At 40.1% G+C, this 21,262-nt stretch overlaps 1 protein-coding gene across 2 annotated transcripts; it reads left to right on the forward strand.

The window, feature by feature from the left end:
• Positions 1-3,464: 3,464 nt before the first annotated feature.
• On the forward strand, positions 3,465-19,587 carry LY96 (lymphocyte antigen 96). 2 transcript variants are annotated; one of them, XM_039841894.1, is made up of 5 exons: positions 3,465-4,852; positions 10,422-10,511; positions 14,678-14,743; positions 18,684-18,736; positions 19,459-19,587. In XM_039841894.1, exons 1-5 carry the CDS (start codon positions 4,741-4,743, stop codon positions 19,555-19,557), a joined length of 420 nt encoding a protein of 139 aa, XP_039697828.1. In that variant the 5' UTR covers positions 3,465-4,740; the 3' UTR covers positions 19,558-19,587. The 2 variants fall into 2 exon arrangements, with proteins under 2 accessions (XP_039697828.1, XP_039697827.1); XM_039841893.1 differs by having other exon boundaries at positions 3,466-4,852; positions 14,615-14,743.
• Positions 19,588-21,262: the final 1,675 nt, after the last annotated feature.

The following is a 21,262-nucleotide window of genomic DNA, read 5'->3' on the forward strand; positions in this document are numbered from 1 at the left end:
GTATGTGATTTTCCACCATTCGTGTTTTTAAAGAAGGTGTGAAAACATGTACTCGTTGGCATATGTATGGATAATTTAATAAGTGGTTTAATCTCAGCTGTGGATCAGACGTCAGAAGCAAATGGGGAAAGTATTTTTTCTTTGCGTTTGGATTTTTCTGAGTGTATAGATACTATCTCTTCTCATTAAAAACTCTTAAAAATCCATAAATTATGGAAAGCAATGTTAATCTGCTTTTTCTGGCTCTGAACACAGGTTGTTGCCTGGGTTTTCTTGTAAGGCTGCCCATAGTAAGGGTGTCCATGCGCAGCGGTAGCTATAGGGGAAATGGTGACCTGAGTAATTGTCTTCTGTGGTCCCTTTGCCACTCGTGCATTCCTCCCGTGGCGCACCCTATCAGAGTGAGGAAATCACATGCACTAAACAGGCGGACAGTACCTTTTATAAAATAGCAATCTCTGCTTACTTTATCAAGTATTGGCATTTTAAGATTTTCACCTCTAATTGTAAATTGAAAGTTGGTTCTCATGGAGGATTTTAAGCCAAGAGCAAAAGACCTCACACCATTCTATTTAGATCAGATCCTTAAGCACATAGAGTGAGCCAGGTACTGTGGTACTTGCCAGAGTCACCGTTAAGAACAAAACACCAGTCTATGGAGCTGTCTGACACCTGCCGCCTGCCCCTGCGGTCAATCTAATCTACGGCTCGCCATGTATAAGGGAGGTCGGTAGAGAAACAGCAAAAACATCACTGGTTCATGGGGAAAGGCTATTGAAGTCTGAAGCTGCTAGAAGCTCATAGGAGACAACGTAGAAAGGTGCTCACCTTTCTGAGACCGAGAGCCTGCCTTCTGCTAGGATCAGCCAGCTTGCCTAGCAGAGAGCAGGTTCTAAGCTCTTAGGAAGATGAACAAGCTGGTGCTGTCTCTGTTCATGGGTTGGGCCTCTGCCTGCCTGTTCCTCTGTCCTATGTTACCTAGATAGATATATTGCTATCCTAGTGTGATTACACCTTTATAAAAACTATTGAATTGCTCATTATCAAATATTTTTAAGTAAAAGCAAGAAAAAAGTCACTCCAAGTTCCATTCCTGAAAAGACAAAACATAACCCAGCATTGTTAACATTTTAAAGTTTTCTTCCACCAGAATAATTCAGAAGATAACTTGGTTGTTTAGGGAAAAGAAAAAAAGCTTAAAAGACTGAGAAAGATGACTTCTCAAGAGCATGGTGGAGTGAGACCAAGATGTAGAAAAGGGTCAGCATGATTCACCACTGAAATAAGTCAGCAGAAACAACACAGGCCAAGGTAAGGAGGAGAAATATAAGCACTTTGTTCCATGCTACTCACTGTCCTCACCCCAGATGGAGTGATCTTGGGAAGACTGGGAAGGTGATGTATGTATGAGAAGAACATTGAGTCAGTTTTACCTGAGTCTCAAAAAGCAGACCTGGGCTGACATGTGGGTTACATCAGATAATATACCGTGGGATGGTAAAATATAATCCTTTTCCTCAACACAGATTTTACTATACTGGAAGACTTCAGCTTTTGGAAGCAAAAGTAACAAAATGGCCATTAGATGTGAATGGGAGACAGCCTTAGCCTGGAAACAATTGTTAAAACTGCATTCTGACGTTTTCAGAATCCTTCATCCTTTTGTTGTTGCTTTTCTTTGAGAATGTCTAACATTCAAAAATATGAGTACAGTAAATTAACATGACAAATTTGTGGTCAATGTTACTTTATCTAGACTCCAACCACTTGCCCTCTACTTTTACCCTGAAGCAAATCTCAGACATCATAACCTTTCTTCCTTAAATATTTAATTTTGTAACTCTTCAAGATAAGGACTTTAAAAACATATTATTATACCATGATAATACCTAAACTGCCTCCTCCTATGTTATCAAATATCCAGTCTGTTCAAATATCCAGTTACTTCATAATATTCCCCCCACATTTCTTTGGATTAAGATCTAAATAAAGTTCACACTCCAGTCACACCAATTTTTGAAATGTCTTTAAAGACTTCAAATTACGGGGCCCTCCATTTTTCCACTTTTTTTTCCTCCTTGCAAATCATCTGTTGAAGAAACTGATTTGTTTGTCCTTTATCTGGTTTCATGGTTTAGATTTTCTGATTATATCTCTGAGGTGTAATTTAACATGTTTGTCTTCTGTATTTCCTATAAATTGGTAGTTGGACTTGAGACTGAGTTCGATTATTTTGGACAAGACTGATTCATAGATTATGTTGTTGGTATTATCTGTTGTTGTGTAACAGATTACCCCTAAAACTTAGAGATGTAAAACAACAATAAACACGTATGATGCTGCCCAACTTCTATCGGTCAGGTGTTTGGTGGTGACTTACTTGGCCGAGTGTTTCTGGCTCAGGTGTCTTGTGAGGTTGCAGTTATGGGAGCTGCTGCTGCTGTCATCTGAAGGCTGCACTGGCTCCCACACGACTGACAGACTGGTGCCGGGCTTTTGGTGGGAGGCCTCCATTTCTCACCACGTAGATCTCTCCTTAGGGCTATTTGCTTCCTCCAGAGCAGTTGATCCAGGAGAGCAAGTTGGAAGCCACAATGCTTTTTATGATCTACCTTGGAAGTTGTACATTGTCATTGTATAATATTTCGTTAGTTACACAGTCAGCTTTATTCATTGATGGAGAGAACTACACAGGATTTGCATTCCAGGAAGTGAGGATCATTGGATGTCATCTTGGAGGCCGGCTACCCCCGTGTTCACCATCAAGAGGTACATCATGTCTTTCTCTGTGATGTTAGCAACCACCGATAATACTAAGCTCACCAGTTCATTAGGTGTTGCAAAATGGTTATATTCTATCTGTTATTCCTTTTTCGTAAATAGCTGAAATACTTCTGAGAGCAGAGAAGGGAGTATGAAAAGGCAAGGGAAATTTGCCACTCTCTATGACTTGGTTACCAGTTGTTCAATTTCTATAGGAAAATCAGGACCAGTGCTTGATTCTTTTCCCTTTCATTTACCAGTTCTCAAAATAGAGTTTGTTTCCTAGCATCATCTAATGATTAATTAGATTGTAAAAAATTATTACGAGCTCATGGATTTAAATATATTTGATATATTTCAGTGCATTCCAGTTACTATCTTAATGATCATGTAATCTACAAGATGTTCACAACTGGAAGCTGCAAATGTTATATTATATGGCAAGAGGGATTTTTATAGGTGGATCTTGAGTTGGAGAGATTATCCTGGATTATCCAAATGGTTCCCTCATAATCACAGGGTCCTTGTAAGAGGAGGCAGAAGGCGATGTGATGGTGGAAGCCGAGAGCGGGTGCCGAACTTTGAAGATGAGGAATGCAAGGATTGTAGCTCTCGAAACTGAAAAAGTCAAGGAAACAGATTTTTCCCCTGGAGTCCAGAAGGAACCAACTCTGCTGACACCTTGACCGGAACTGTAAGAGAATATATTTGTATTGTTTTAAGCCACTATGTTTGTGGTTATTTGTAACAGAAGCAATAAGAAACTAATTTTTGGTCAGTCTTCAAATTGGTCATCTAACATGATAAACTATTCCAGACTCATCCTGTGTGTTTTCTGCCCCAGGCCTAGAATCAGCGATTTCTCCAGTCTTCGTTTCTTTTAGTGGGGAATGGTATTTTGAGACCACTAGGGGCATTCACGAGGCTTTTCCTCTCCAACTCCCTCTCCAATTTTTAACCACATTTTTAAATTATGGTAAAAAGACATAACAAAAACTTGCCACCTTAACCAATTTTAAGTGTGCAGTTTAGTACAGTTCAGTATTCTGTTAACTACATTTACATCACTGTGCAACCGATCTCTAGAACTTTTTCACCTTGCAATCCCGAAACTCAATATCCATTGAACAACTCCCCATGTTCCCACCCCTCCATGGATTTTTGCCCTTTAAAAAATGGGAAGTAGTACAGTTCTTTAGTGAAATCTTTTAATAACATGATTATTTTCCTCTAAACTTGTAGATTTTGGGGCCCTGCCATTTTTGGCTACTAACCCCAAACTATATCCTATAAAGGATCTCAAGAAGCAAAGCGTCTAAAGGATTAGCTGTTTTTCTAGAATGGAGTGAGAGTTTTGAAATGAAATACATGCCATACACAAAATAATAAGCGTTTTATTATCAGGGCTCAAAATAGTTCCTGGAGCTGCTGTTCACTTAAGCAGGTGCATTTTCAAGCTGGTGGGGCCCCTGCCAGCTAGCGTCCCGGGCCTGGGGTCTCATCCAGGACGGCTCTGCCCCATGGCTGACCCTGCTGCTGAGCAGAAAGGGTTTGCATAAGACTCTTCAGTTCCGATCTATAGGTCCAGCTGTCTGGGGCACGAGAAATTGTCATTTAAAGAGCCCGTGAGAGAGAGGAGCAGTGCCTGCTGGGATTCTAAAGGAGACCTATAGGTGGCTTTGTTACTGTTGACTGGGAAATACCTTGCTCTGTTCTTAAAGCTCTGTGCTCTCATTCACACCGAGTGTTGGAAAAGAGTGCACTCTAAATCATCTTCTTCTCTCCTAGCAGGAAGTGCTCAAATATTACACACACATGCACACACACACACGCATACACAAAAGAGGAAATAGTTGGATCGGAACTTAGAAATCACATGACTGATGACTAAGTTCAATTTTTCCTACTTACTGAAAAGAAAGAGTCCGGCGATGAGTTATTGATATCTCCTTTTTAGAGTTTTGGCACTATTAAATCATGTTCCCATTTATGCTCTTTTCCACCCTGTTTTCTCCCATATTTACTGAACCGGCAGAGCAACACTGGATCTGCAACTCCTCTGATACTGACATCTGGTATACATACTGTGGTAAGTAAAACGGCAACAAGGAGTTGTAGCATCAACTACTTCGAGGGTGGGTTTTCACAAGAACCTTACTCTGCTGTCGCTGGAACACAGAAAATGACCACATGTTCTAGCCGCCGCCAGCCGCCAGCAGCAAGAGTCATGGCTGATTACTTCCCCATGTGGATTTTCTGCATCCTTCACAGACCTCGCCATCCTCTGAACCGTGTTGTACTTGACCTCCAAATGTTTCTGTTGTTCCCTGTGGTCTCGACCTTGAGCCCAGTGTCCTATTCTTCCCAGTTTCGCAGAACTGTCTGCTTCTGAGCTTTTGCCTCAGCCCCAAGACTGGTTCTTCCTGAGAAGGAAGAGCGGTCCTAGCTGCCTCCTGGAACTGATTATTGCTCTAAGCTGTCATTTTTCTTTCGGCGGTGTTGGGCATATAATGGTTGTTCTCTTAAGTGTTTTGGGCTGTGATTTCTGAGGACTCTTGGAGTCACCTCCCTAATTGGATGTAAGCTGGTTCTGTCACTTACTAGCTGTGTGACCTTGAGCAACCCACATAGCTTCCCTGTGCCCCAGCTTTTTTTTTTTTAATCTGTAAATGAAAGTGATTTTAATTTCACAAGGATTGGTATGAGGTAAAATTTTTAGCACAGAGCCACACAGAAACAGTCTTGATTACTTTTTAAAAACTCAGCCAGACCCTAACGCTATTAACTGATCACATCACTGTCTGTCTCCCCGCTTTTCTCTGCGAGCGCAGCTTCGGGCCTCGACCCCTTCTTTTGTTTGGTTCTTCCCACTGCGTTGCTTCCCTTGGTTGCCTGGCCTTTTCTGCCCGCTGGTGACACCAGAAAGGAAAGGAGGCTTCCCAAAATATTAATTCTTCGAGATTCTTTTTGGGAAAGGGATTACAGTCCAATTATTAATTTATAAATGTATTTTGAGTTCCGAGAAGTCTTGAAATAAAGAAACCTTTTTAAGCCCCAGATTTTCAATTTTACTTTATTTCACTGTTTGAGTGCGTGTTGACTGTCCTGAGAAACACTCCGGCAAATGTTAATATAAAGTTATTTTCGGGGAACTGGAGGACTGCCCGGTGGCAGAACAAGTCCAGTCTCACGCGCACGGCCTCTTTTGCACTAGTGGACCGTGCCAAATCCCCTAGGTCGACAGGATCGGTGTCCATCCCCCATCTCCAGAAGGCTCCTCAGTCCCCTCTCCTTCGGCCCTTCTGCCCTCCGTGTTGTTTTTGTCACCTTCTCTGTGCTGTGTTTCGGATGGCCTTTATTTACGTGACACTTTGTATTATTATTCACTTTTAATCTCTTAATAACAACAATTTGATTTGTCTTTTGACTTGATTTTGGAGGGAGGATCTTGCCTCTTTCTCTCTAATGCTGAGAAATCTGGTGGTCATTCCCTGCCGCCCTGGGGACATCAGGACTGAGGGGCGCAAGTGGAGAGCACAGCAGCAGCGAGACTCTGCTGCCTCCCCACCGCCACGTCACTCCTGTTCCCATCTTAGAGAGTCCGGGCTGGCCGAGCCCAATGCACCCGTGTGGGGAGCACCGATTCCTCTGTATTATCGTGAGGGTGTTGGTGACAACAACTCCTGATTCAGTCCTTTCGGTGAGGTGGCTTCCATTTGGCAAAGCTACGGATCATATACAGAGTCTCAGTCTGCGAGGGCTGCTCTAACGAAACACCGCGACTGGGCGATTGGGCAACAGAAATTTATTTCTCACTGTTCTGGGGGCTGGAAGTCCAGGATCAAGGGTCAGCAAGTTTGGTTTCCTTCTGAGGCCTTGCTCCTTGGCTGGCAGATGGCCACCTCATTGCTGTGTCTTTCTATGGCCTTTCTGTCACCCCCAGACAACCTAAGTGTCCATTGATGGATGAATGGATAAGAGAATGGTGTGTGTGTGTGTGTGTGTGTGTGTGTGTGTGTGTACACAGTGAAATATTATTCATCCATGAAAAAAGAGGAAATCTTACTATTTGTGATAACATGGATAGATCTTGAAGGCATTATGCTAAATGACATAAGTCATATAAAGACAAAAACTGTATGATTTCACTTATATGCGGACTCTTAAAAAAACACAACAACAAAAACCAAACTCACAGAACAAGATAATAGAGGGGATGGGGAGGGGGAATTGGAGGAAGGTGATCAAAAGGAACAGACTTCCAGTATAAAAGAGAAATGCGAACTAAGGATGTAATATACAACACTGTGACTGTAGCCAACGTGGGTGTATGATACACGGGATAGTCACTATGAGAGTAGCTCTAAGGGTTCTCATCACGAGAAGACATTTTCTCTTTTCTCTCTTTTCTTTTTATTGTATCATATAGATGATGGATATTAGTTGAACCTATTATAGTAATCACTTTATAACATATGTAAATCAAAGCATCATGCTGTACGCCTTAAACTTATAGTGACGTGTGTCAATTATTTCTCAAACAAGAAAAATAGAGAAAAGAACAGGTAAAAAGAGTCACAAAATGGAACAAGTAATTTTATAAAAATATATTTTGGGGAGTTTTTTCCCCATACAGAGTTTAAAATAATTTAATACCTCCGGCTTCCACCTTAACAATGTAAGGACATTAAAACACTCATCTATTTACATTACGAGGAGATTTCTTTTTCGTATTCATACTGCATTTTTTATTTTCCTTCACTGTGGCAAGAACACTTTACATGAGATCTACCCTCTTAAAAATGTAAGTGTACAATACATCGTTATCGACGACAGGTGCAGTGCCACACAGCAGATCTCTAGAGCTTCTTCATCTTTCTTGAAGCTTTAAGCCCATCAGTCAGTAACTCCTCATTTCCCTCTCCCCAAGCTCCTGGCAGCCACCATTCCACTCTTTGATTCTAGGAATTTGACTATTTTAGACATGTTATATAAGTGGAATTATGCAGTATTTGTCCTGACAGGACTGGCTTATTTCTCTTTGCATAATGTACTCAAGATTCATCCATGTTGTAGCGAACTGCAAAATTTACTTATATTTTTATGGCTGAATTCCATTCTATATATGTAGCACATTTTCTTTATCTATTCACCTATAATGGACATTTGGTTTCCACGTCTTGGCTATTAGGATAGTGCTGCAATGACCATGGGAGTGCTAGTATCTCTTCGAGATCCTGATTTCAGTTCTTTTGGATAAATACTCAGGTAGGATTGCTAGATCATATGGTGGGTCTATTTTTAATTTGAATTTCCATACTGTTTCCCATAGCGGCTGCACCATTCTGCATTTCTACCAAGAGTATACAAGTGTTCTAATTTCTCTACATCTTTGCCAACACTTGTATTGTTGTTGTTTTTTTTCTTAATAATCATCCTGACAGGTGTGAGGTGATATCTCACCATTGATTTTGTAATGCCTAGTGACGTTGAGCATTTTTTCATGTGCTTGTTGCCCACTTGCATGTTTTCTTTGGAGAAATGTCTGCTCAAATCCTTAGCCTGTTTTAAAATAAGGTTATTAGTTTTTTTACAATTGAATTATTAGAATTTCTTATATATTTTGGATATCATTATCAGGTATATGGTTTGTAAATAATTCCTCCCATTCCATAGGTTACCTTTTCTCTCTGTTGGTTGTTGCCTTTGCTGTGCAGACGCTTTTTAATTTGATGTAGTCCCCCTGTTTATTTATGTTTTTGGTGCCTGTGCTTTTGGTATCACATTTATGAAAAAATCACTGTCAAGACTAACATCTTGAAACTTTCCCCGTGTGTTTTCTTCTAGGATTACAGTTTTTGAATCTTACATTTAGGTCTTTAACCCATTTGACAACTGAAATCAGGAAGTATGATGTCTCTAGATTTTTTTCCTCTTTCCCAGGATTAATTTGGCTGTTTGTAGTCTCTTGTGGTTCCATAATTTTAGAGTTGTTTTATCTATTTCTGTAAAAAATGCCATTGAGATTTTGATAGGGAATGCATTGAATCTGTAGATTGCTTTGGGTAATATGGACATTTTAATAACATTAAATCTTCTAATCAGTTAACACAGAATGTCTTTACATTTGTGTCTTGTGTAATTTCTTTTATCAATGTTTTGTAATTTTAAGGATAAAGTTTTTTACCTCTTTAGTTAAGTTTAATCCTAGGTATTTTATCTTTTTTTTGGTGCTATTGTAAATGAGATAGTTTTCCTAATTTCCTTTTCAGATAGTTCATTGTTAGTATATAAGAACACAACTTATTTTTGTATGTTGATTTTGTATCCTGAAATTTTACTAAATTCATTGATTATTTCTTTTTTTTATGGAATCTTTAAGGTTTTCTATATATAAAGTCATGTCATCAGCAAACAAAGAAATTTTACTTCTTCCTCTCCAATTTAGATGCCTTTTATTTACTTTTCTTGCCTAATTGCTCTGGCTAGGACTTCCAATACTATGTTGCAAGTAGGAATCCTTGTCTTGTTGCTGGTCTTAGAGGAAAACTTTCAGTTTTTCACCATTGAGTATGATGTTGGAAAAAAAAAAAACAACTCTGGGCTTTTTATATATGGCCTTTATTATGTTGTGAGCACTTCCTCAAATTCTTGTTTTTTGAAAGTTTTTATCACAGAAGGATGTTACATATTGTCAAATGCTTTTTCTACATCTATTGAGGTAATCATGTGATTTTTTTAAATCCTTCATTCTATTAATGTGGTATATCGCATGAATTGATTTTCATATGTCGAAACATCCTTGCATCTAAGGTGAAAAAAATCCCACTTGGTCATGGTGTATAATCCTTTTAATGTGCTGTTGAATTCAGCTTGCTAGTATTTTGTTGAGGATTTTTGCATCTCTATTTATCAGGGATATTGGCCTATAGTTTTTTTTTCTTATGGTGTCTTTGTCTGGCTTTGGTATCAGGGTGATGCTGGGCTGGCCAAATGAGTTTGGAAGTGTGTCCTCCTCTTCAGTTTTTTGCAGGAGTTGGAGAAGGGTTAGTATTAAGTCTTATTTAAATGTTTGGTAGAATTCATCTTGAAGCCATCTGGTCCTGGACTCTTCTTTTTTGGGACATTTTCGATTACTGGCTCAATCTCCATACTAGTTATAGGTCTGTTTGGATTTTCTATTTCTTCAGTTCTTTAGGGATCCCCTTGGAAAATTTGGGGATTTGCATGCATGAACCAACGTCTTCCCCCCTGAGTGAAGCTGGAGGCTAGGGGATTTTTCTCCTGTGCTGGGCCAGGTACAGGGTCCCTGTTGAGAAGGGTGTACTGAATCTCCCTACCAACTTTGGCAAGTCTGGATTCAAGTTCTCCTAAGATACAGGAAACTTTCAATTTGTCTTTAATTTTTCACAAAGGGAGTTTTTCACGAATTGTTGGTAACTTTGTGTGTCTGTGAGGGGAAGAAGGGTCTTAGACTTCCTACTCTGCCATCTTGCTGATGTCACTCCTCTGGGGTGGTGATGTTTTGAACCCCCCTCAATTTTTCTCATTACACAATTCTAATGCTAAAGGCATCTTTCAGGGACTGAATTTCAGAATACTTTACTTATTAGAAATGATTTATGATAATTTATTGACATTATCTTTGTTCTCTCTAGATAACATGAAATTCCCTATTTCGTTAAATCTTAACCCCTGTATAGAATTGAAGGGAAGCCGTGGATATTTACATATTTTCTACATTCCAAGTAAGTCCAAAGTTTTGTTTTCTATAGATCAGTTAAAAGGGTTCAAGAAATAGCAGTGATAAATGATCGTGTTCCAAATGTACATGTATTAGTTTTCTATTGTTATGTAAAAAATTACCAGAATCGTAATATCTCATATTAAGTAATACTCAATAAACAGTACGCATTTATTATCTCATTGTCTCTGTGTGTCAGCTATCTGGGCAGAGCTTAGCTGCGTCTGCTCCAGACTCTCCCACAGGGTGCAAACAAGGTGTCTGTGAAGGCTCGGGTCTCTTCTGAAGGCTTAACTGGGGCAGGATCCACTTTAATTCACATGGGATTGTTGACAGTATTCAGTTCCTGTCTGGCTGCTGGCCAGCCCTCAAGGTTTTGTGATATGGGCCTTTTCAACATAGCTTTTTGCTTTATCAAAGTCAGCAAGGAGGACAATCGGCTAACGACAGAAATCACAATCTCATGTGGCCTAGTCATGAAAGTGTCACTCTATCGACTTTGCGATAGCTATTTGTTAGAAGCAAGTCACTAGGCTCACACTCGTGGGAAGGGGTTACATAATGGCAATAGGGTAAATGGGAATGACTTTTAACAATCTAATTAGATTTTTAACAATCTAATAGGTATATCCTTTGTCAATCATTAGCTATTTAACTGATAAGTAATGTTGGGTTTCCACTAGTTAAAGATCTGAATGAGAAAGCCAGGATGTTTGTTTCTAAAGTTGACCTTTCTAAAAAAAAAATATGATGATGATGGGATGAAAGAAGACAGTGTTTTTTATTTTACATTTCATCTTATTTTTCCTGTCTATGATTTTACTGGTCATCAGCTTAGTAAAAACCAAATTGGGTGACAGTGATAGTATCGGGCTGGGTCTCAGTGTTTGTGAAATCACATACAACTTTTACCCTCTCTTACCAATCGGGTTTGCTGTATGGAAGTTTTAGGACTCCAGAAAACGTCAACTCTAATTATTCTCATTACCAATTGTTTTCATCATCGCCATCATTATTTACATCCTAGCTTATATTTGGAGCTTATACTTTACAAAATACTTTCACATAAATAAGCCTAAAGAAAGATTCTCCCCGCCCCGATTTTAATTCTCCAGTTTACAAGAAAAGAGGTAGCTGAGAACCCAGAAATAATAGACAATAAATTCGTGTTTTGATATTCCTGAATTTAATTGTTTAACCTGCACTTTGACACTTTGTTTCTGCATTTATTTATTCATCAAAACATATCTAATAAATGCATAGTGTATTTCAAATATTGTGATAGGTACTATAAATTCATTGATAAATAAGACATTCTCTTGACCTTCAAGAATCTGTCAGTGCAATAGGAGGGACAGATCTGTAGGTAATATGGTATGATAGTGAAATGATAGCAGTGAGACTTAGGTTAGTGGTAGCCCAGAAGAAAGAATGACTAACCCTGTTCACTCTACTTTCTCGGCTAAGATTAAAAGAAATAACTTTTTTTTTTCTAATTTTTGCCTGCCTAAGGCTCTACAGTTTCTTCTTCTTTTCTCAGGTTTTGTTTTCTGGTCTACTTGGTGTGCCTTATCCCTAGATGTTTGGCCGAAGCGATTATGTACATAATGAATGACCTAATTTTCCAGCAAACCCCTTCCTTGTCCTTACACACAGGAAGCAAGTTGTATCCTTCCAGGCCCAAGTAATAATAACACAATATAGTATCACTCAGAGTTTGCTGAAAAGCAGACACCAAAGAGTTAGACACACAAGAGAGTTACTGGGGGAAATGCCTGTGAACAATAAAGGGGAGAGGGCACCAGGCAGGTGAGAGAAGGGTTCAGATTGCGCTGCATGTCTGATGCCTTTGAAATGAGAGAGAGAAAGTAGGAGAATCTGGTAGGTGATCACCAGACCCAGATGCATCCTTGAGATTCTCTCAGCTAGATCAATGCGGAGCTTTAGAGCAAAGATTGGCTGTCACGAGTGTCCCATTAGAGGCGGGAGTAGGCTGGCCCTCGAGTCCTTGCAGTGCTCAGTCATTAGAGTTTGGCCCCTGGGGAGGGATGGAGGCTGTCTGCCAACCACTTCACTCCCGGCAGGTTCTTCGGAAGATGGTTCGAGGAGGGTACTCCATGGCCACCCGAGTACCTTCATTATTCACTAAATGTGGCATCTAGATGGCATATTAATGCAGTAACAGAAGAATTATTCAGTCATGTTTTTCATAGAGCTTTGCAATAATGACCTGAGTTTCCTTAGAATATAATAGAGTGTCTGTGTGAAGTGTGGGGCCATGTTATTGAAATCAAACTATTTTTATGGTTGCTATTTCTTCCTATATTCAGTAAGAGCTTTAAGTACAACCTGGAACCAAAAATGGGTTGGGAATAGAAAATATTTATTTTGATACTTTATGGCCTTCCTGGTAAGTTATTTGTATATCACTAACTGATTGACAAAGCTGGACCATAAGCCTCAAAATTATTTCTGGTAGTTTCTGGAGTTGTCTTAGGTGAGCTAGAAAACAGTCTTCTTTGTTATCACACGTCAGCCACCAGGTTTCTCATCTGTCACTTCAACACCCACATTAGTATCTCCCACCTGCTCTGCCACGCAAGGGGCACCTCACACTGACCATTGTTCACGTGACTAACGTGAGCACAGCGACGTCCTAGGTCAAAAAGCTTCTCAAGATGTAAACCGTTGAGATGTCAAGAAAGCACTTCTCTTTTTGGAGTCGTTGAAGACCAGGGACACATTGTGTTCTACATAGAAATGGAAGGTCCTTTGTCCTGTGTTGTCACTGGACACCACAGCAGTACTGCCGTGTACCTGTGTCTTGCGAAAACAGCTCTTCGGCTTCTGCACGCATCCCTGCTTTTGGAGAGGTTCAGGCCAAAGTCTGTGGAGGGGACCGTGGCTCCACCATTTGAAGCAGACCCTATGATGTTCTTCTCAATTAGACAAATTAGGAGGTTTGGTGGTACTTTAGGCTCTGAGTAATGAGGGCCCGCGTTAAGACTGTGGTAATGGCGATGAAAAGGGGTGCAGTAAGATTTCTTGGGATTGGGAATTCTAATGCCGACTTGGAGATGAGATAAGGGATCAATTTGGGATCTGTGGGGTGAGGTGATGAGCAACATTCAAATAGAGTTATTGAATGCATATGTGAGACAGGTGCTCAAAAAAAAGGTTAAGACTAAGGGCGGTGATTTGGGAAGTATCACCTTATGGGGGACTTTAGGCCGGGGAGAGTGTACAGAGTAAATATTGAGGAACACTGAGGCTAGAACCCTAAGAAAGAGAGGTCCAAGAACTAGACTTTGGGGGCGGAATCAGAGAGGTTGGAGGGGAATGAGGGGAATGAGCGAGAGCACCAACGCCAGATGGAGGAGAGCGTTTCGAGGAAGGGTCTCGCGGCTCTGTTGAGCACAGCGAAGTTCACGTTAAAGATGGAAAACTTTCCCTTTGATTGTGGCTACAGTGAGTCACGGTGACCTGATTAGGAAAATATTTGTAATGAGGCAGTGGTTACAATAACTTATTTCCATTATAAAAAAGACCGTACATCTTTTCTAGTTGGGCCAGCTGAATAACTTAGAAGAGTTGGGAAAAATGCATCATTTACCGGATTTTTCCATGTTAATTGCTAATAGGGAGAGCATGAGGAAGTAATAAACAGCTCACACATCTAATTTTTAATCAAAAAGTTTGATTTTGTTCTCCAAGAAGTCTTTTATCAAAATGATTAAAAATTGGGCAATTATCGTGACTTCGTTTTCTTTTTTTGAACTTCCTAGCAGAACTGTACCGAGAACAGAAAATTTTATACCTTTTTTGATAGTTTCCTCAAAAAGTAGGTTTCCCTATTTTTAGGCCTAGCACACAGAATTCTTCCTGTGGAATGTTCTATTTGATTTCAATCTACCAACCCCCTCATACCTTCAGTTTTCTCATCAGCAAAACAAGGATCACAATCTCCACACTGCAGGTAATAGTGATGATTGAATGAAATAACGTCGAAAGAGCACAGGGCATATTTTAAGTGTATCATAAGTGTTAATTATTATTTATAATATAACCTCTTATTTGAGGGACTAATGGGGTGTTTTTCTTTTTCAGGGAGAGACATTAAAAAATTATATTTCAATCTGTATTTATCTTTCAACTCCATGAATTTTCCAGTGCGCAAAGAGGTTATTTGCCACGGGTCTGATGATGAGTACTCGTTCTGCAGAGCCCTGAAGGGAGGTGAGCTTTCCATTTACATCACTACCCAGATAGACCATCTGAGAACGCTATTAAAAACGCTGAAAATGTCGGCTTCCTTTTCTGATAATAATTATTTCCGGTCAAAATTTTTACTTTTAGCAGCACAAAAAACATTTTACAATTATGTTACTGAGTTGTTATTAAGGTGACGCTTACCTGAGTGTGTTTGGCGGGATATTAAAATTTTTACCTTGTTCAGATTAATATTGTACATTTACTCTTGGTAATGGATCTCTTTTTCTAAACGTGATGTTTGTTACTTTTCATAGAAACTCACTAGATTTTCCTGTGCAGCTACATTGGTTTCTTCAATGTCTTCCCCTCCGTTTTTCCGCCCTGGAATTATTCACAGAATTATAAAATTTTATAGTTTAAGACGTGAAGATCACTTATTGCAAACTTATGAATTTTTCCATAACAATTTTAAACTAGTATTTTAAATAGTTTAAAAGATTATAAATATCATGCTGTCACACTACCAAAAATTGGAAAGTATAAACAACAAAAATGTCTTTGATTCGTATTTCTAAAGTTATCTGGGAGTATTTTTTCTTGTATTTTAAACTATGCATATTGTTTATGTAGTTGTAAGTATACTTTACTACAATTTCTAAAAAATTTATTTAATTCTTTGACTAGATAACCACATCCACGTGGTTCAAAAATTAGAGTACAAATATTTCACGGTGAAACATCTCCCTTAGTGCATTCTCCCTGGTTTGCTTTTTTCTTCCTCATCCTCCTTCTGGACATTCAATGTGCTTCTGGTATTTATACTATTATAAATAATCTTATGATCATTATGTTTTTGTATATAATTTTTCTCATATTTTAGATTTGAATATTCTCATGTTTGGGAGGAGTTATAGATAACTTCCAGGGATATTTCTAAGCGTAAATGGTTTTAATGCGTTTGTGGTTTTGTTTATATAAGGCCAAATTGCTTTTCTAAGGGATCGTACCAATTTATATCTGCATTACTAGCAGTGTATAAGTACAGTAGTTTAATCTCTGTCTTGTTAACATTGGGCATTATTTAAAAAACGTCTTTGAAAAAAACTATTAGAAAAAAATTTACACTTAATTGTTTTATTAACATTTTTTATTACAGTTGAACATTTTCTCATATAATTATTTACCATTAACCTGTATCTTCTCTTATTTAAAAAAAAGATTTTAGGTAGTTTACGTGTAGACATTAGACTTGGCAATATAGCACGGATTAGTTATAGATGGGCTCAAAAATGGGAAATAAGGGTAGAGAATTAATGGAATGAGAGTAATCTAAAAATTTATAACAGAAAGGCTAGTACTTACTTTGACAGAGACATCAGTTTGATTGTATGATTATATAATCGCTAGCAATCATAAAGAAAATAGTTTCTAAGTAAATCAGTGTGCTTGCTGTGTGTCTCCCAGCCAAACATCTCTTCGCATCTCTCATTTATCTGCCACCCTCACACTACATACAGGTAGGTCATGGAGCTGGTAGTGCTCATAAGTCTGAGCTCAGAGTCGCAAAGAACTGGGTCAGCGTCCCAGCTCTCCCACCTGCTAGCCATGTGGTCTGGGTGTGTTATTCAACCTCTGTCAGCCTCATTTTCCTCATCTGTAAAGTGGGGACAGTGAAACCTACTTTACATGGTTTTAAGGATTAAATTCGAGAATGTGTATAAAACAGCTTAGTATAGTGCTCAGAGTAAGAATTCAAGAACGATGGTCATTAAGTAATACATATTCATGTGGCTACTAGGACTCCCTCTTCAGTTCCCGATTCTGCAGTCCTGTCATTTTTACAAGTGAGGAAACTGCTGCTGGCAGAAATGCGCCCTTGGCCATTTGGGGACTAGAAACGGAGCAGCCCTGACCCCGGAGGCCTGCCCTTCTGTCCTGCTGGGCTTTCTCTTAGAAAACAAATCCTCTTGGCAGATTACAGTCTTCTAATACAACCGTTTGACAATGACTTCATATAATGTGTGGGATTATGATGACTTTTTATTTGAATTTTTGTGGTTTCATTTTCTTGAGATCTAAGAGGTGTCAGACTCAATCCAGCCTCCGTTCCTTCCGCAAGCATCTGCCGATCCTAATGTGAGGGAGTCATGATTAGGCTCTTGTGATCCAAAGTCGAATGATAGGATCTCTTTCCTCAGAAGATTTCTCTGTTTTGGGAAAGACAGTCATGGGAACAAAAATGACAATAAAATGTCATAAACACTAATAGAATTACGTGCTCTTAGTTTTAACTATATACACAACTATCGATTTACTGTGGCAGAAAAAGTCAGATAAGACTTCAGAGACTGTTTTATTAGAGTCTTGAATCTGAGACTATCAGAGAGTGGGGATGAAGGATGTTTCCTGGAGAGGAAACAGCACATGTGGACACATCTAGCCGTGAAAGAATATGGCTTATTTGGAGAGTAGTTTTTTTTTGTAGCTGGAGCAGAATGCGCTTGTGGGGAATTGCTAGAGATGAGCCTAGAAACGGGGAGGAGCAAACACGTAAGTCACGCACCAAATATTGTCCTGCAGCCTGTCATCAGTGGGTGGGGATGCCCCACTGAGATGTCCATTTTTGCAGATAACTGGTGTCCATATGGAAAGAGGTGGGGGTTGGCAGGGAACTTGGGTGGATGGAAGTGAGGCTGGGAGACTGCGAGAGACCATGAGGGCTGGACAAAGATGGTGGCCCTGGGAGCAAAGGGGAGGAGGTGACAGAGAGCACGTTGGGAGCACATTGGCAGTGCATACTGATTGATTGGATGTGGCGGGCAAAGGTTAGGTAAAATCAAGAACCACTTGAGGGCCAGAGGCTGGATGGATGGCAGTACCACTATCTGAAATGACGTGTGCAAAAGAAGGGACAGATTTTTAAAAGAAAGATGATGAGTTCTGATTTGGGCATGTTGAGCTCAAGGTAATTTGGGGACATTCAAATAAACATGTCCATCTGGCAGCTGACTCTCTGGGCCCAGAACTCAGGATATTCCGATTTAATAACATGGACACTATCAAGGGAAACTTGAAAGTTTGCGAATCAAGCTAGTAAGTGCCATAGATATATTTACTTTCAAAATAACTTTTCTTATTTATATTTGTTACAAACATATATTTTTAGGATATGCTATTTAGAAAATATGGGCAAGCAAAAATAAAATAAAAATTACCCATAATCTTACCACTCTTATACACACACACCTTTGTTTCTTTCAAAAACACATTTATGAACACACAAAAAACCAAAAAAACCCCACATTTATGAATAAATAAATGGATATTTCAAGGGCATCTTAAACTTAATAAATTTGCCAACCTGTTTCCAGGATCTCGCTAGGGTTTCTGTACCAAAGTGCCACGGAATAGGTGGCTTAGAACAATAGGAATTTATTGTCGAACAGTTCTGGAAGCCAGAAGACCAAGATCCAGGTGTTGGCAGGGCTGTGCTCCCTCTGAAGGTGCCAGGGAAGGACCTGTTCCAGGTTTCTCTCCTGGCTTCTGGTGGCCCCTGGCCTTGTAGATGGCCATCTTCTTCCTGTGTTCCTTCACAGTCTTCCCTCTCTGCACACCTGTCTTTGTGTCCAAATGTCCACTTCTTTTAAGGACACAGTCACATGACCTCATCTTGACCAAGTTCTATTTCCAAATAAGGCCATGTGCACAGGCGCAGGGAGCTGGGACTTCAACATCTTTTGGGGGATGTAATTCAACCTGCAGCATCCTCTGAGGCTTGGGTCCTGCATCCTGCATAGTTGCTGGGATTCCCCAGGGGAATTGTAGCCAGGATATAAGACTTATCACTTCTCTCCGGTTTTGCTTGGGACTGCTGTCACCTGTATTTAAGTGTACAGGTGCACGCCATACTACCAAAAAAAAATCACCCGGTGATGACCTATTCCTTTTTGTGTTTTGTTCACAGAGACGGTGAATACAACAATATCATTCTCCTTCAAGGGAATACGCTTCTCTAAGGTATCGTTCAAGGACCATTTTGCACCTTCTTAACCTTTTGCAGTAACAGATGTGGTAAAAATTTGAAATAAGCAATTCACAACGTCTAAAAATTGCGACTTAAGATTACCGAGTTTCAGATTTAAAAAAACTTTTTTTTATTGGTTTGGGGTATTTTACCATTTCTTCTTTTTGAAGAATATGGAAATATAAAAGAGTTACGCAGAAGAAATCTCTTTTTTACATCGTTTTCCCTCTTACATACATGGCTACAGGTGATACAGATGCTCATTATTAAACCGTTGAACGATCTGTGGGTGAAATCGCCACACGATCACTGTGTAGAACTCCGTGACTGCCTCCGTCAGTCATAACTGGAATTTTCGGCGCTTGCCTTAAATACCTAGCAACGAAATTTTGCATGTTTCACTTTTGGTGACTATTTTAGAACAAACTTTAACAATGCATATTCTTTACCCATTGTTTACGACTGATATCTAGAGTTTGAAAATCTCATAGGCTAGTTTCAAAATATTGTTTTAAAAAATCTTCTTGTAATCGGAAGGTAAATGGGTTTTATGCTTGCTGAATTCAAAGGCATACAAAATTTTATTTCATTAGAAAACAGAAAATAATAACCCATCCAATTTAAATGACTTCCTCCTAGTGAGAAAAATTCTTAAATTTCTTACAAAATAGAAGCAGCTAACATTTTATATTGTGTTTCTTATTCTTCACTTTAGGGACAGTACAGATGTATTGCAGAAGCCATCACCGGGTACACTGAAGAAAAGCTCTTTTGTTTGAATTTTACCATCATATACCACCCTGATTTCAATTAAGAATAAATCGATTTTCTTTTTCAAAGGTTTTATTTTTCACTTAAATTTTTTTTTTTTTGTACAGTGTGTTAGTTTGCTAGGGCCGTCATAACGAGCCATCACAGAACGAGTCGTCTAAATAACAGGAATTTATTTTCTCAGGGTTCCGGAGGCTAGAGACCCGAGGGAAGAGTCAGGCTGCCCTCTTCAGCTTGTAGATAACCACATTCACAGGGGCCCCCCTCTGCGTGTCCTCTCCTTATCAGGACACCAGTCAGCCGGGAGCAGGGCCCGCCCATGTGACCTCATCTCACCTTAACCGCCTCTTTAAAGACCCCACTTCCAAATCCAGCCACATCCTAGGTACCAGGTGTCAAGGCTTCAGCAGATGAATTTGCGGGGCAGGGTGAGGGGTCGGAGGAGGACACGGTTCCACCTGGAACACGCAGGTAATGAAATCTCTTGAATGGGTCAACTTTTCTCCACCTCCTGCCTCTGCCCTGGGGCAGGTTGCCAGCCCGGCTTCCTCCCCTGGGGGCCTCCGCTGCCTCCTGACTGACCTCCCCGCACCTGCTCAGGTGCCTCCGGTAAAGCGTTCTCCACACAGGCAGTTTCAGTACGGCCTTCAAAATACAGGTTCAGTCATGTCACTGCGATGCAAATGGAACAACGTGAGACAGCAACAGACAAGGCCCTTCCTGTGGCTTTTGATTTTTGGGGGAGAGGGGGGCGGGTAAAGTTGGAATCTGTTGGAGGGCCTGCTGGGCCCCGCCCATGCTGTCCCTTTCTAGCCCCTTGCTCTCTGCGTTCCAGAAAGCGCCATACTCCCTCTACTCTAGGATCTTTGTCCACACAGTCCCCTCTGCCTCATCTCCACTCCTCCACTCCACCTCACACTCACGTGTGCACCTCTGCACCTCCGGATCGTTCCTGGCTCAGGTGCTACTTAGGGAATTATCAGCAGGTGGCGTGGAGCACACTTTATATATTTCAATACTGGGCAGAGGCAGTCCGGATGAAAATCACAGAGAAATCACATAACACAGAGCTTTGCTACCAGTCTCCTGTGACTTTCTTGGTCTCTCAGATCCCTTTTTTCCCACCCACCTTCATCTCACCCAGGCAGAGCCAGCTTTGTTTGTGATGAGCTTTTGTGGACATTTCCCTTTCTTATAGCGCTAACCACTCATTTTTCATTATTTCAGTCATCCGTCACTAGACTAAGCTCTGTGAGCCCAGCAGTGAGGTCGGTCCTGTTTTGCTCAGCACCTAGCATAGCACCTCAGCTTGAATTTGCCCTGAATCCGTATTTGTTGAATGGATAGGTGAGCCTTTTCTTCTTGTAAAATATTTAAACAATACATAACTACAGAAAGCAAAATATTCATGTGATCATTTGACTAATAATTATTGAGCACCTGCTATATGTCAGGCCGTGTTCTAGATGCTGAGTATACAGAATTTAACAAGTAGGATTAAAAAAATATTCCTGACCTTTTGGAGCTTATATTTTTGTAGAATGAGACTGAAAAATAAGTAAATGATAGGGTCCTTTAGAAGCAAACGTGCTATATGATATAAAGAGCAATAAGGCGGGGAAGAGGGTTAGGGACCGGGGAGTGACAGGACTTTGGCTGTTGCTGTGAGTGAGATGGAAAGCCTCTGGAGGGTTCTGTGAAGGAGAATGACATCAGCTCCCATTTTAGAAAGGCTTGTTCTAGCGGCC

Source organism: Pteropus medius, unplaced genomic scaffold (assembly GCF_902729225.1).
Source record: "Pteropus medius unplaced genomic scaffold, Ma_sr-lr_union100, whole genome shotgun sequence".
In the NCBI taxonomy this organism is placed as follows: domain Eukaryota; kingdom Metazoa; phylum Chordata; class Mammalia; order Chiroptera; family Pteropodidae; genus Pteropus; species Pteropus medius.

Bases quoted from the DNA above. Each gene is read 5' to 3' on its own strand.
- LY96 (XM_039841893.1), top strand. From the start codon at position 4,741: ATGTTCCCATTTATGCTCTTTTCCACCCTGTTTTCTCCCATATTTACT. The intron at 10,512-14,614 runs GTAAGTCCAAAG...TTTCTTTTTCAG, and splicing joins ACATATTTTCTACATTCCAA to GGAGAGACATTAAAAAATTA. The intron at 14,744-18,683 runs GTGAGCTTTCCA...TTTTGTTCACAG, and splicing joins CTGCAGAGCCCTGAAGGGAG to AGACGGTGAATACAACAATA.